The 12,702-nt window shown below is 40.2% G+C and overlaps 1 protein-coding gene across 1 annotated transcript in view; it reads left to right on the top strand.

Annotated features, from left to right (window-relative positions):
- The first annotated feature begins 8,230 nt into the window (after positions 1-8,230).
- Herc6 (HECT and RLD domain containing E3 ubiquitin protein ligase family member 6) overlaps positions 8,231-12,702 on the top strand; it is a 54,045-nt gene continuing 49,573 nt past the window's right edge. The window contains exons 1-2 of the mRNA XM_047567000.1: positions 8,231-8,532; positions 12,022-12,181. Of these exons, the coding sequence (XP_047422956.1) occupies positions 8,337-8,532; positions 12,022-12,181 (356 nt within the window). The 5' untranslated portion in view covers positions 8,231-8,336. The remainder of the gene's footprint in view (positions 8,533-12,021; positions 12,182-12,702) is intronic.

Below are 12,702 nucleotides of genomic sequence, written 5' to 3'. Positions count from 1 at the left end.
ACTGAAGGCTCACAAAATGGAAGCAGCTGTCATAGCCCTCCTAGAGTTTAAGGAGTAAAGATCTTTTTGCTGATAGTGATTGCATCACTCGGGCAATTCCCAAATTGGAATTGGTTGGACCCATAGCCCCTCATAAGCTGATTTAGCCACATAGTAAACAAACCAGCCCAACCATCAGTGGCATGTCCTAGTAAGGAGTATAATAGGGTAGCCCCAGTCCCCACAAATATTGGGAGATAATTGTTTCACAATTTTCTGCATCCAAACCTGAATTGATTACTAACCAGGATTAAGGGTTAAAATGCCCTAGGCATCAAGTTTCTGCTGGAACATTTTCTCCCCTTTCAGATCCAAATCCCAGTCAAGGTTTACATTGAAATGTAAATAGAGAAAGCCTGAAGGCTCAGTAGGAGACCGGTCTCAAACCCAAAAAGAAAAAAAAAAAAAAAAAAAAAAACAAAAGTCTTACCTGAACTCCAGCAAAAGTAAATTTTATGGTGCTTTACTAAAGTAATTAATGGCCGTATCATTTTTCCTGTATCATTTTTCCAGGACTCTTGTTTTTTTGAATTCTACATTTTTTTTGAGCTCATGACTTTTTTGATTAGTTCTATTTTTTTATTCAACTAGAGTTTTGAACATCTGTTACATTGCAATGGAGATTCACCTATAAAGTTTCAAGGCCTTTGATTTTGTGTTATGTGTATGTTGTGCTGTCTGATGTCATGTTTTGTCTGTATCAAAACTGAGCGCTCCTAAAATTAAAATTTAAAAATGAATCCAAATACTTTTAATTCACGTGATTTAAAAAGGTTCGACTTAAATTGGGTAAACGAATAGAAGTAAAATGTCTTGAAAATAACTTGCAAGTCTCTAGGTGGTCAAACTAATATAATGTTGATGTTTATAAAATATCTAACATCAATTTTTCTAGGACTTTCCTCCAACAAGAAAAAGCTGGCAAGTACTGTTCAGGACACTTGTCTAATATCTTGTTTTTTTTTTTAAGAAAATAAGTGAATTAGAATTGACATGCATGGGATTACTCAAATGTGTTTGTACAGAAAATTGTTTTGTGTCATCACTAAACTAAAAACAAGGTTACTAAGAGTTATGTCCTAACAGGTACAATTCTATACACAAAGGGTTCTAAAAGTTTCAACTGTGTTTCAATTAGAGTACTATAAATAACAAAATATTTAATCTTGTTAAAATAGAGTAATTTATCTAAATTCAGAAATTTCATAAGAGTTGTTTCAGAATGTGAACAAAAAGGGGTCAACAAATAGGAAAGAGAAAATAAAAGGTTCTGGGTATGGAAATATATTTAATAAAAGGGAAAAGGAAATGTTTCTGGGTAAGAAAGTGCTTGTGTGATGAAATAAATGAGGGTCTAAGTAAGTGCTAAGAAAGTCTATGTAAGTAAAGGGCAAGTTTCAACAAGTTTGCATGTAACTAAGTTGGTTGTATGTATGTGAAACATTTAAAGCTATTTAAGGTTTTTCCTAAGGTGAAATACTAATATTCTAATATAAACCAAAGTTTAATCTCTATGGTAAAATGACATGGTAAAATAACAAGGATTTCTTAGAAACACTAATTTACTCTTAACTTTGTGTCTATTAAGTTTTATTCTTTAGAACAATTAGTCTTAAAAATAGGGGTTTATACAATTATGGTTAAGCAACTGTTAAGAGTATTGTACTACGTTATAGAGTCTAAATTTTTCTTTAAAAACTAAATTTGGTAAGAACCAATTTCTCACTAAATTTGAAGTAACTCTAACCACAGGTATACCTTATAACCCACAAGGACTCTTTATAAACAAAAAGGGGGAATAGGGGAGACCTTCAGGTCCCCTAAAGATAAACTTTCTCTTTGCCTCTTTAATTTAAATTTTTTAACTCTGGATAATGAAGGTCGCTCTGCCGCTGAGAGACATGGCAATCATAAACAACATGATAGAGTGACGGTAAAATGGAAGGATGTTCTTACAGGACAATGGAACGGCCCAGACCCGGTGCTTTACTGGAGCCGCGGCTCGGTTTGTGTGTTTCCACAGGATAAAACATCGCCTATCTGGGTTCCTGAGCGACTAACTCGACCAGTGCCAATGCTACCAACAAGTAACTCAGACCAACATACTCCTGATAACCATGATGCTCGTAGCCCCCCTTGAACTAACTTACAACCTCTTTTTAGTCTCTTAGGGTGCTATCTCTCTCAATGTTGGAATGCTTCTAGGTTCCCGCTGGCAGTCTTAATGTGTGTTCCTACCTTCCTACCAGTCCCAGTCTCTGTTACAGATGCGGAATTGCCAGTGTTACTATCAAGAAACAGGAGAGAATTTGGCATCACAGCGGCTATGGTCACTGCAATAGTGGTTTCTGCAACAGCAGCACTAGCAACTGCCATACCTACAGCAACAGCAGTCAATCACTTGGCCGAAAATACAGCTGCAGCATTACAGACTAAAGAGACCTTAAACCAACATTTAACAGCAGGCATACTCCTTGTAAATCAAAGAGTGGACTTACTACAAGAACAAGTGGATATCTTGCAAGAACTTTTGGGACTGGGATGTGTTTATCCTTCAAGAGCAGTGTGTGTCACCCCTATTGCTTATAATAACCTTAGCTCTGTGGTTATGTTATCTAAAAATCTCTCTGTCTACCTTACTGGTAATTGGTCATCTACGTTTGATACTCAGAGTCAATGCTACCAGGGTTCAAGATGCATCAGTATCCGAGATGTTCTCTTTGTTATCTAAAGCCCTGGGATTGACAAAACAGTGGGCTGGAACAGTAGCTGTTCTGATTATTATCTGCTTAGGGATAGCCTATGTTATACGCAGCCAAATCAGAGTTTGCCAGGATGCCCGATGTCATCAACGGGCTATAGTACAGGCTTTGACAGCCATTGAGACAGGCACATCCCCCCAAGTATGGCTAAGCATGCTAGACCAGTAGTCAAAGACGGGTAAGATCCATAGAAATGCATACCAACCTAAGACAGGGTTCTGACGCCTGGAGGTCAGAATTCCAATGACGGGTAAGGATGTAATTTGCCATGGACAACCTAAGACAGGCATGGTCCCAAGTCATCTTTTCTTTATTTAAAGAATAAGGGGGAGATGTCAGGGGCGGGCTCTGAGGGCCCCAGAGCCACACCATGGCCTGATCTCTAAGATGGCGCCTGGCAGCTTGCCAAACATAGCTGCACTCGTAAACAAGTTTTAGGAAGTAACTCTGGTTGGCTGTTGTACATGAGGCGATCCCGGTATCTGCCTGGAGACTGTTCCTTGATAGGCTGACTTTCCTGGTAGTCTACTCTCTGATAGGCTGATGTTCTCAATATAAGTCTGAGACTTGTAGAATAAAGCGGCTTTTTGGTTCCTGTGATCAAGAGCGTACGTGTTGTGATTGTCCCTGCGGGCGGTGGGCGATCATAATAGCCGTTCTCAAAATAAAGAATAAAAAGGGCCCGGGATGTAGTTCAGTGGTATAGTGCCCAAGAGCCAGTCTCAGTACTATAAAAAAGAAAAAAAAAGAAAAAAAATTATTTTCATCTTGGTGAAGAACCTGAAGCACAGCCTAGTAACTTTACCAAGATTATTTAGAAATGGCGCAGCCTGACCTCAGAACCCAGGAAATTGTGCTCTGGGAACCACACATGTGGCACTTGAGGCTACCAGCACATACCCCTTGGCATCTCTCAATCCCTGCTGCTGCTTCCTTTGAAACCCCTCAGGCCTCATCTCCTCCAGAGCAAATGAAGTGACATCCATGCAGCACGGATGGTTAGTGTCTTTTTCTTCCTGCCAACAACTCTAAATAACCTAGATTTGTGTTACTCAAACTGTTCTGTGATCCATCCACACTTCATAGCAGTAACATGTTGATAGAAGTCATGCTCCCAAAGGGATCCATAGCCCAGAGCGCTTGGGGCACGCTAGACTGAGCCACACTGACTTTTAAGGACTAGTGGACATTGTACTGGGAATCCCTGCGTGGGAAATAGAAAAAGCAGTATTTCTCAAACACACCGAGTCATGGGATCTTTCCCTTTTGTTTTCAAGAGCATCTACCAGGACTTGTGTTCTGTGGAATATAGTTTGGAAAGTTTACCTGGGTACCAGCGTGGAATCAGGATGATAGAAAGGCTGGGGAGACTGAAGAAGAGCAGGGCAGTTCAAACCTGTTGTTCGACCGTAAAAGCTAGAAGTTTGAGAGACAGTTCAGTAAGAACAGGAAACTTACCTAACTTAGAGGTCACAGGGAAGGGCAAACTGGAGCATGGATTTTGTTTGGACTTCACTGTAATAAGAAAATGGAGCTTCGGGGAGAAATTTACGTAAATGTTCCGTATCAGAGCACCGGGTAACCTGGGTTCACATCGTCACATGACAGTAACTGGCTGCCCTGATTGGAGCAGGCAACTGTGCTCAGTTTGTTGACTCCTGACTGCTCCCTATGGTAATATAATTAATTGGCCAGTTTCTGTCATTATATTGCATGGAAGTGTTTGAGTTTATGACCCTGATTATCTTTTCCACCAAGATGGTCAAGTAACCTAGACCTAATGACATCTTGTAAACTTCATATAGCTGCAATAGTGGCTTGTATTCAGTAACTACTACTCACGCACTTTTAAAAATAGCTTGTTCTTTTTTCCTCCGGTTATAAAAATTACTCATGCTGATTGTAGAAAACTTGGAAACAACCAGACCTGGCGGCACACAGTGATCCGAGGGACTCAGGAGCCTGAGGCAGGAGGGTTGCAAGTTTGAGGTCAATCTCAGCAGTTTAGCAAGACTTTGTCTCCAAATCAAATGAAAAGGGCTGGGAATGTGGTTCAGTGGTAGAACATCCCTGGGTTCCATCACCAGTACTGCAAAAGAAAATTTTTAAAAATTCTTGGAAATACAGGAAAGTGTGACATACGAATTAATAATATGCATAATAATTAATTCAAAGATAAAAAGAATGTTCTAGTATATTCCTTTTCATCTTTTTTTTTTTTGCATTGAGGCATCTAAATTTTTAATTATATTTTGGATATAAACCATTTTGTTTGTATCTTGCTTTATTCATGAAACATTCTCCCCCTGCCCCTCTTTGGTAACAGAGATTGAACCCAGGGACACTGAGCCACATCCCCAGCCCTTTTTAAAAAAAAATTAATATTATTTTTGTTTCATTATTTATTTTTTGTTGTTGTACCAGGGATTGAATCCAGGGTTGCTTAACCACTGAACTACATTCCCAACCCTTTTTTATATTTTTAATTTAGAGACAGGGTCTTACTGAATTGTGTAGGGCCTTATTAAATTGCTGAGGCTGGTTTTGAACTTGGAATCCTCCTGCCTCAGTCTCCCAAATTGCTGAGATTACAGGTGTGCACCATTTTTCCCGCTTTCGTGGGGTATTCTATTAGTTACAGTGGTTTGCTCTGTTACGTTGCAGTAGTTCAGTTGCTAAGAAAAGTCATTTTACAAAAATTGTTTACAATGCAACCAGAGAGTTTAGAGTCTAGAAAAAGTTTTAGACTCTCAAAGGAATTTTTTTTTTTCCTGCTGAAATGTCCTAAGGTTGTTCTTTTCTTTGGGGGAGCAATGGGTGTGAGAATTGAGGCCAGAGGCACTTTATCACTGAGAAACATCCCCAGCCCTTTTAATTTTTAATTTTGAGACAGAATCTCCTAAGTTAAGCAGGCTGGCCTCGAACTTGCAATCCTCCTGCCTTAACCTCTGCAGCAGCTTGGAGTATAGGTACCACCATACCTGGCTAATAGAGTTGTTTTTATAGTTATAAGAGCATAACTCTAAAAGTTAAACAAATTCAATATTATATGGTTCAAAGGTCACCAATAACAAAGAAAATAATGTTGAAGTGCATGTGAAGTGTTTGAATAATATTAATTCACTAAGCATGAGAATGGGAAAGCAGCCTTTCTAAATTCCTATGTTATAAGTGGATGTTAAGATTTCTGTAACATATTCTAAATTAAATACATAACTAGACATATGTAACTATTTCATCTACAGTGGTAAAAGTTAATGTGTTTGAATCGTTCAAAACTTCTCTTTAGAAAAAAATTAGAGATCCCCTTATGTTAGGAGCATACGTAGAAACTATATTTGACATTTCTCTGAGAATCCCAGCATCCTATAAGTGAGAGGGCTTTTGGCAGACATCTTCGTAACCTGCTCCTTGAAATTGGAATACCCTCTACAGGTCACCGTAAGTAAGTGTCTGTTTTCAACATGAAGGTCACTGAGACAGGAAACCTGCTACCACCAGGCACCACGGTGGTGCACACCTGTGATCCCAGAGATTTAGGAGGCTGAGACAGGAAGATCACATATTCATGGCTAGCCCGGGCACCTTAGGAGACCCCATTTCAAAATTAAAAGGTTGGGGGATATGGATCAGTGATAAAGTGACTCTGGCTTAAATCCCCAGTTTAAAAAAAAAGAAAAAAATACCAGGTGCAGCAGTGCACACCTGAAATCACAGCAACTAGGGAGGTTAAGGCAGGAGGACCACAAATTCACAGATGTAGTTCAGTTAAGTGCCCCTGGGTTCAATACCTAGTTCAAGAAAAAAGAAAAAGAAAGAAAAAAAGTCATTACCTCTGAAGGGTAATGTGGAAGTGGGTTACCATGAAGTCTTTCCTTACCTTGAAGCATAGTGTCTTCTGCTGACCTCCTCCCAGTTCTCAGTTCTGCTAAGTCTAATTCTTTCCCATATGACAAACTTTTAAGTATTTCCGGAAAGCTATTATGTTACCAAGCAATCATTTCTTTTCCAAGATAAGAATCTCTAATTTTTTCAGGTTTCTAATACAGCATGGCTTCCAGATGTTTCTAGAAACTCAGCATGATTTTAGGATCACATAAAATAAAAAACAGAGTTAAATAAAGATAGCGTTGGACCAGACTAGAACAAGGAAGTAAAAGGACTTGTGGCACTCTTTCATGGCATCTTGCTCACTCCTCACTGCTGCCCAATGAACAGAGTATTGGTAGAGATTTACTGAGCTACAAGCCCAGCCCCATATAGTCTCAAATCTTTACCTCCCACAGGGGTTCCCATCCCAATAGATTGCTCAGGTCAACCTTGGAGTAACACCTAATGCTTTTCATTCTTCATTCCCATTTATAATCCACCAGCAAATCTGTGCAATCTGACTATCCAAACACATTGTGAATCTGCTAATGTCTCTCCTCTACTCTAGGATGTCACCTTTGACCTGAACTTCCAACAGCAGCCTCTGATAACTGACTTTCTGCTTTCATTTTAGTTTTGTGATTTTCTACAAAGCAGCCAGAATGGTTCTTCTAAAACTAAAGCTGATCTTGATGTTTCTCTGTTCAAAATCTTCCAAACTGCTTCTCCTTACATAGTGCCCTTAGATATGACGGTGACTCATTCTCTTGTTTCTCATGTCCCTTCAGCCTTCTGCTCAAATGTCCCTTCACCAGAGAGGGCGCTTCTGGTATCTTTTCAAAAATGTTAATTCCTGCAAGGCAGGTGGCACACACCTGTAATGCCAGCCACTGAGGAGTCTGAGGCAAAAGGATGGCAAGTTCCAGGTCACAGCAACTTAGGGGGTCCCTGTCTCAAAAAAGAAAATACGGGCTGAGGGTGTAGCTCAGTGGTAGAGCACCCTAGGGTTCAACCCAGTACCAAACAAAAACAAAACAAAACACCTAATTCCTTTTGTCTCCATCCTCTATTTCCTGCCTTATATTTCTTTATCTTGCCACTTGATATTATACTATAAACTTATCTATGTTCTTTTTCCCTCCGAATGTAAACACATCATGGGAATCTTGTCTTTAATTATTGCAGTTCCAATGTAAAAACAACATCTGGAAGAGAGTAGGCACTCAGATGCTTTTATTATTCCACTAGGCATCATTCCAACACTTAATAACTTAATATGTTATCTCTTGATTTATCCTAAAACATGGTAAATTTGCTGTAATAGTGTCATGTCACAGACAATAAGGTAGCTGAGGCACAGAATGATTAGGTAATTTGCCCACAGTGGTACAGCTTACAAAGGGTTTAGTTGGGGTGTAGATGCTTTTCCCGTGAGTCCTCTCGGTACTAAAGCACTTGGAGCTCTGGCAGGGAGGTGCCAGATGACGAAGGAGACAGGGCAGCGCTCCTGGGGCGAAGTGAGTTGCAGGTAGGGGGAGCCCAAAGCCGGAGCGGGACTGTCCAACCTCTCGATTTCTGGGAAATCAGCTCACACTCATCACTAGCATCAGAGTCAGTCGGGAGCAGCGGACCGAACCCGGGCCGGCGGCGGGGTGAGGACGCAGGATGTACTTCTGCTGGGGCGCCGGTTCCCAGGCGCGGGAGCGCCGACTGGCGCGGGATGTAGGCGCCCAGCTGCTGCAGGCGGCCAGCGGGGAGCGCCACTCGCTGCTACTGCTGACCGACCACACGGTCTATTCGTGCGGGGACAACAGCCGGGGACAGCTGGGCCGGAGGGGTGTGCCAAGCGGGGAGCAGCCTGGTGAGCACCCGGGCGCAGGGCGGGCTGCCGCGGGCGGGCCTGGAGGGGATGCTGCGATTTCCAGTTGCCGGGCCACCAAGAAGCGAAAACCGCGCGCCTTCTGCCTCCAGAGCGCAATTCGTCAGTTTCGTTTCCCCCTGGCGCTTCTGGTTGGTTTCAGTTTCCAATTCCTGTTTACTGCCAAACAGCGCCCAACTGATTTGGACCAACTCCTCTGGACAGAGATGCGGATGGTCCCACCGCCCCCACCCCTGACTTTCCAGTCCTGGGTGGAGCTGGAGAAGTCAGGTTATTTTCGAAACGTGATGTGTGGTCTGGACACCTGTAAGCAGCTCAGAAATACCAAAGGAGATCTTTTATTTTAAAATTTACAACCATACATATTTTTATATACATATTTTATATACATATACATATTTTATATACATATACATATTTTTATATGTATATATATACATATATATATATATATATATATATTTTTTTTTTTTTTTTGTACCAGGGATTGAACCCAGGGACACAACCACTGAGCCACATCCCCAACCCATTTGTTTGTTTGTTTTTAAGACAAGGACTCACTAATAGAATAGCATTTTCACCATTACTGATTGTTACGAAAATTTGGGAAAGAAATCACCTGTAACCCCAACACCCAAAGATAACATTTGTTGCCATTTTCTCCTAGTCCATTTTTGTGTGTATATATTTAATAGATATATATATTTAATTTTTATAAAAATCATGTCATTATACAGTTTTGTCTATGTAGTATTTATATAGTTCTGTAAACTGTGTCTTTAACAGATAATGTCTCATAATATCCTTTTATAATGTATTTTTGGTACTGGAGATTGAACCCCGAGGCGCTTAACTACATCCTCAGCCCTTTTTATATTTTTATTTTGAGACAAGGCCTCACTAAATTGGTAAGACTGGCTTTGAATTTGAAATCCTCATGCTTCAGTCTCCTGAGCCCCTGGCATTACAGATGTGCACCATCCTACCTGTCTTATTTTATTTTGAGACAGGGACCCTTTAAGTAACTGAGGGTCTAGCTAAGTTGCTGAGGCTGGCCTAGGACTTGTGAACCTCCTGCCTCAACTTCCTAATTGCTGGGATTACAGATATGCACCATCATGCCCAGTTGAAAATATGTTTTAGATTGCCACATAATAGTCCAGACTCAGAGAGTACCATAATTTAATTATTATTCTTTTGTGGAAATTAGGCATTTCCCATTAGGAACGTCTTTAAATAATATTGACTGATTTTTTTTATTTAAATTTTTTTATTTTTACAGACTGCATTGTGATTCATCGTACACAAATGGTGTACACCTTTTCATTTCTATGGTTGTACACAATGTAGATTCACATGATTCATGTAATCATACATATACATAGGGTAATACTGTCTGTCTCAGTCTACTGTCTTTCCTTCCCCCACCCCCTCTGGCCGCATTTTCCTCTACACCATCCAAAGGTCCTTCATTCTTCTCTTCCCCACCACACGCCCCTCATTGTGTATCATCATCCACTTATCAGAGAAAACATTTGGCCTTTGGTTTTTGGGGGTTGGTTTATCTCACTTAGCATGATATTTCCAACTTCATCCATTTACCAGCAAATGCCATAATTTTATTCTTCTCTATGGCTGAGTAATATTCCATTGTGTATATGTACCACAGCTTCTTTATCCATTCATCAATTGAAGGGCATCTAGGTTGATTCCACAATCTAGCTATTGTGAATTGAGCTGCTATGAACATTGATGTGGCTGCATCACTGTAGTGTGCCCATTTTAAGTCCTTTGGTTATAAATCGAGAAGGAGTGGGATAGCTGGGTCAAATGGTGGGTTTATTGCAAGTTTTCTGAGGAATCTCCATACTGCTTTACAGAGTGGCTGCACTAGTTTGCTACTCCACCAGCAATGTATGAGTGTGCCTTTTCCCCCACATCCAGGCCAACATTTATTATTATTTGTGTTCTTGATAATAGCCATTCTAATTGGAGTTAGATGAAATCTTAGGGTGGTTTTAATTTGCATTTCTCTAATTACTAGAGATGATGAGCACTTTTTCATGTATTTCTTGATCACTTGTATATCTTCTTCTGTGAAGTGTCTGTCCAGTTCCTTAGCCTATTTGTTGATTGGGGTCTTTGTATTTTTGGTGTAAAGTTTTTATGCTTTTAAGTACATGTTTCACCATATTCCTGATTACTTGTTTAGAATAATTGCAATAGGTGTGCAGAGGATAGAAAAATTTTCCACTGCCCACTCAAGTTCATTTCCTGGAGCCTGCAAATTTAACTGACCAAAGACTAATTAAAAGGAGAAAAAGAATATACTTTATTAATCTTTTACACAGAGGTAATTTATATGCATGGAAATTCACAGAAATTAAACTTGAAGACACACCTAGATTCAAGAGCCTATATAACATATTGTATGTGAAATAAGTCAGGGACACAAAGAATAGTCTCACATGATCTCCCTCCTATGTGGAATTTAAAAAGTTGATTCCATATAAATTGAGAATAGAATGGTGGCTATCAGAAGTTGGGAAGAGTAGCGGAGAGGGAAGATCAGTAATGGTTGATCAAATGATACGTAGGAATGAGAATTTTTGGTGTGCTATTGAATAGTAGGGTACTCATTGATGATAATGTGTTCTATATTCTACTACCATCATAGAGAAGCATTTGGTTAAAGATCAGAGCCCCAATAGGCCCCTGCTCTCCACAGTGCCCACCCCTTTTTTTTTTTTTGGTGCTGGGGATCGAACCCAGGGCCTTGTGCTTGCAAGGCAAGCGCTCTACCGACTGAGCTATCTCCCCAGCCCAGTGCCCACCCTTTTAGCTGCTGCTAAATGATAAACTTAGGAACATTAAAATTTTAAAGAGTTTATTTGAGTATTTAGTAATTCATGAATTGGGCAGCACCAAACCTGAGGTGGTTAGTCTCCACCGAGGGGATTGAAGAGGGAAACTTTTATAAGGTGTTTGAGGAAGCAAGGCAGAAACCTTGTTGGATTGATTAAAGTCCGTAGATGGTAGTTTCTGATTTTCCTATACTGTGACCATTCCCGAGTAGGGTTTTAGTTTGCTTACATAGGAACCCAAGGTGCTAGAGTATCTCAGCCAGATGTTGTTTCAGTTTATTATTTTCTTATGAGGTGATGTAATGCACATTAAACTTATCTCTTCCCAATTTGTAGAGTGGTCTTTAGGTTTTGATTTAAGACCGGTGGAGCCAGGCATGGTGGCATGCGACCATAATCCTAGTGACTTGGGAGGCTGAGGCAGGAGATTCACAAGTTTGAGGCTGGCCTCAGCAATTTAGCAAGGCCCCATCTAAAACAAACAACAGCAACAAAAAAACAAGACTATAGATTGAGACAGAGAATCTAAGTAGTACTACTTTTTGAAGGAAACTTTTATTTCAAACTAGTTAATTAATAAACTTCTTGGGGGCTCTTTGTATTAAAGAACGAATTGAGGCATTGGAAACTCTACATGTTGATCTCGTGAGCTGTGGTAAGGAGCACTCTCTCGCTGTCTGCCACAGAGGAAGAGTCTTTGCGTGGGGAGCTGGTTCTGAAGGGCAGCTGGGGATTGGAGAAATTAAAGAAGTAAACGTTACCCCTAAGTAAGTATTTTGATTCACTCCTTTACTTGTTCAGTAATTTTGAGTACCATGTATCAGGCACCATGCAAGAAGCCAGGACACAAAGAGAATTGTGAGGAACACAGTCCCTAACCTTCGGGATTACAGTGTAGTAAGGGAAGAAGACAGGAAAAAAAAAAAGTATGATGCTAAATTTAAAGTCCTGTGAAGGAAAAGGGCAGAATGAAATGGGATGTGTCTCTTTGATCTTTTACCTTATCTGTTGGAATGTTACTGTGGAGACCCATGTGGACACCCAGATATAAGGATCATTTAATTTTTTTTTTTTTTTTTGGCAGTGCTATAGATTGAAAACCCAGAGCTTCATTCATGCTTGGCAGATGCTCTACCACTAAGCTACATCCACAGCCCCAAGATTATTTTAAAGTAAAACCATTTGGACTGCAGAAGATGCAGAAAGAATCTTATCTGACCATCCTTTATCTGACAACAGTGGATACTCCCCAAAATAAAATTGCCATTAACTGCCTTTGTGGTTGTTT

The sequence above is a fragment of the Sciurus carolinensis genome, chromosome 10 (genome assembly GCF_902686445.1).
Source record: "Sciurus carolinensis chromosome 10, mSciCar1.2, whole genome shotgun sequence".
In the NCBI taxonomy this organism is placed as follows: domain Eukaryota; kingdom Metazoa; phylum Chordata; class Mammalia; order Rodentia; family Sciuridae; genus Sciurus; species Sciurus carolinensis.
This window is presented reverse-complemented; position numbering and strand designations above follow the sequence as displayed.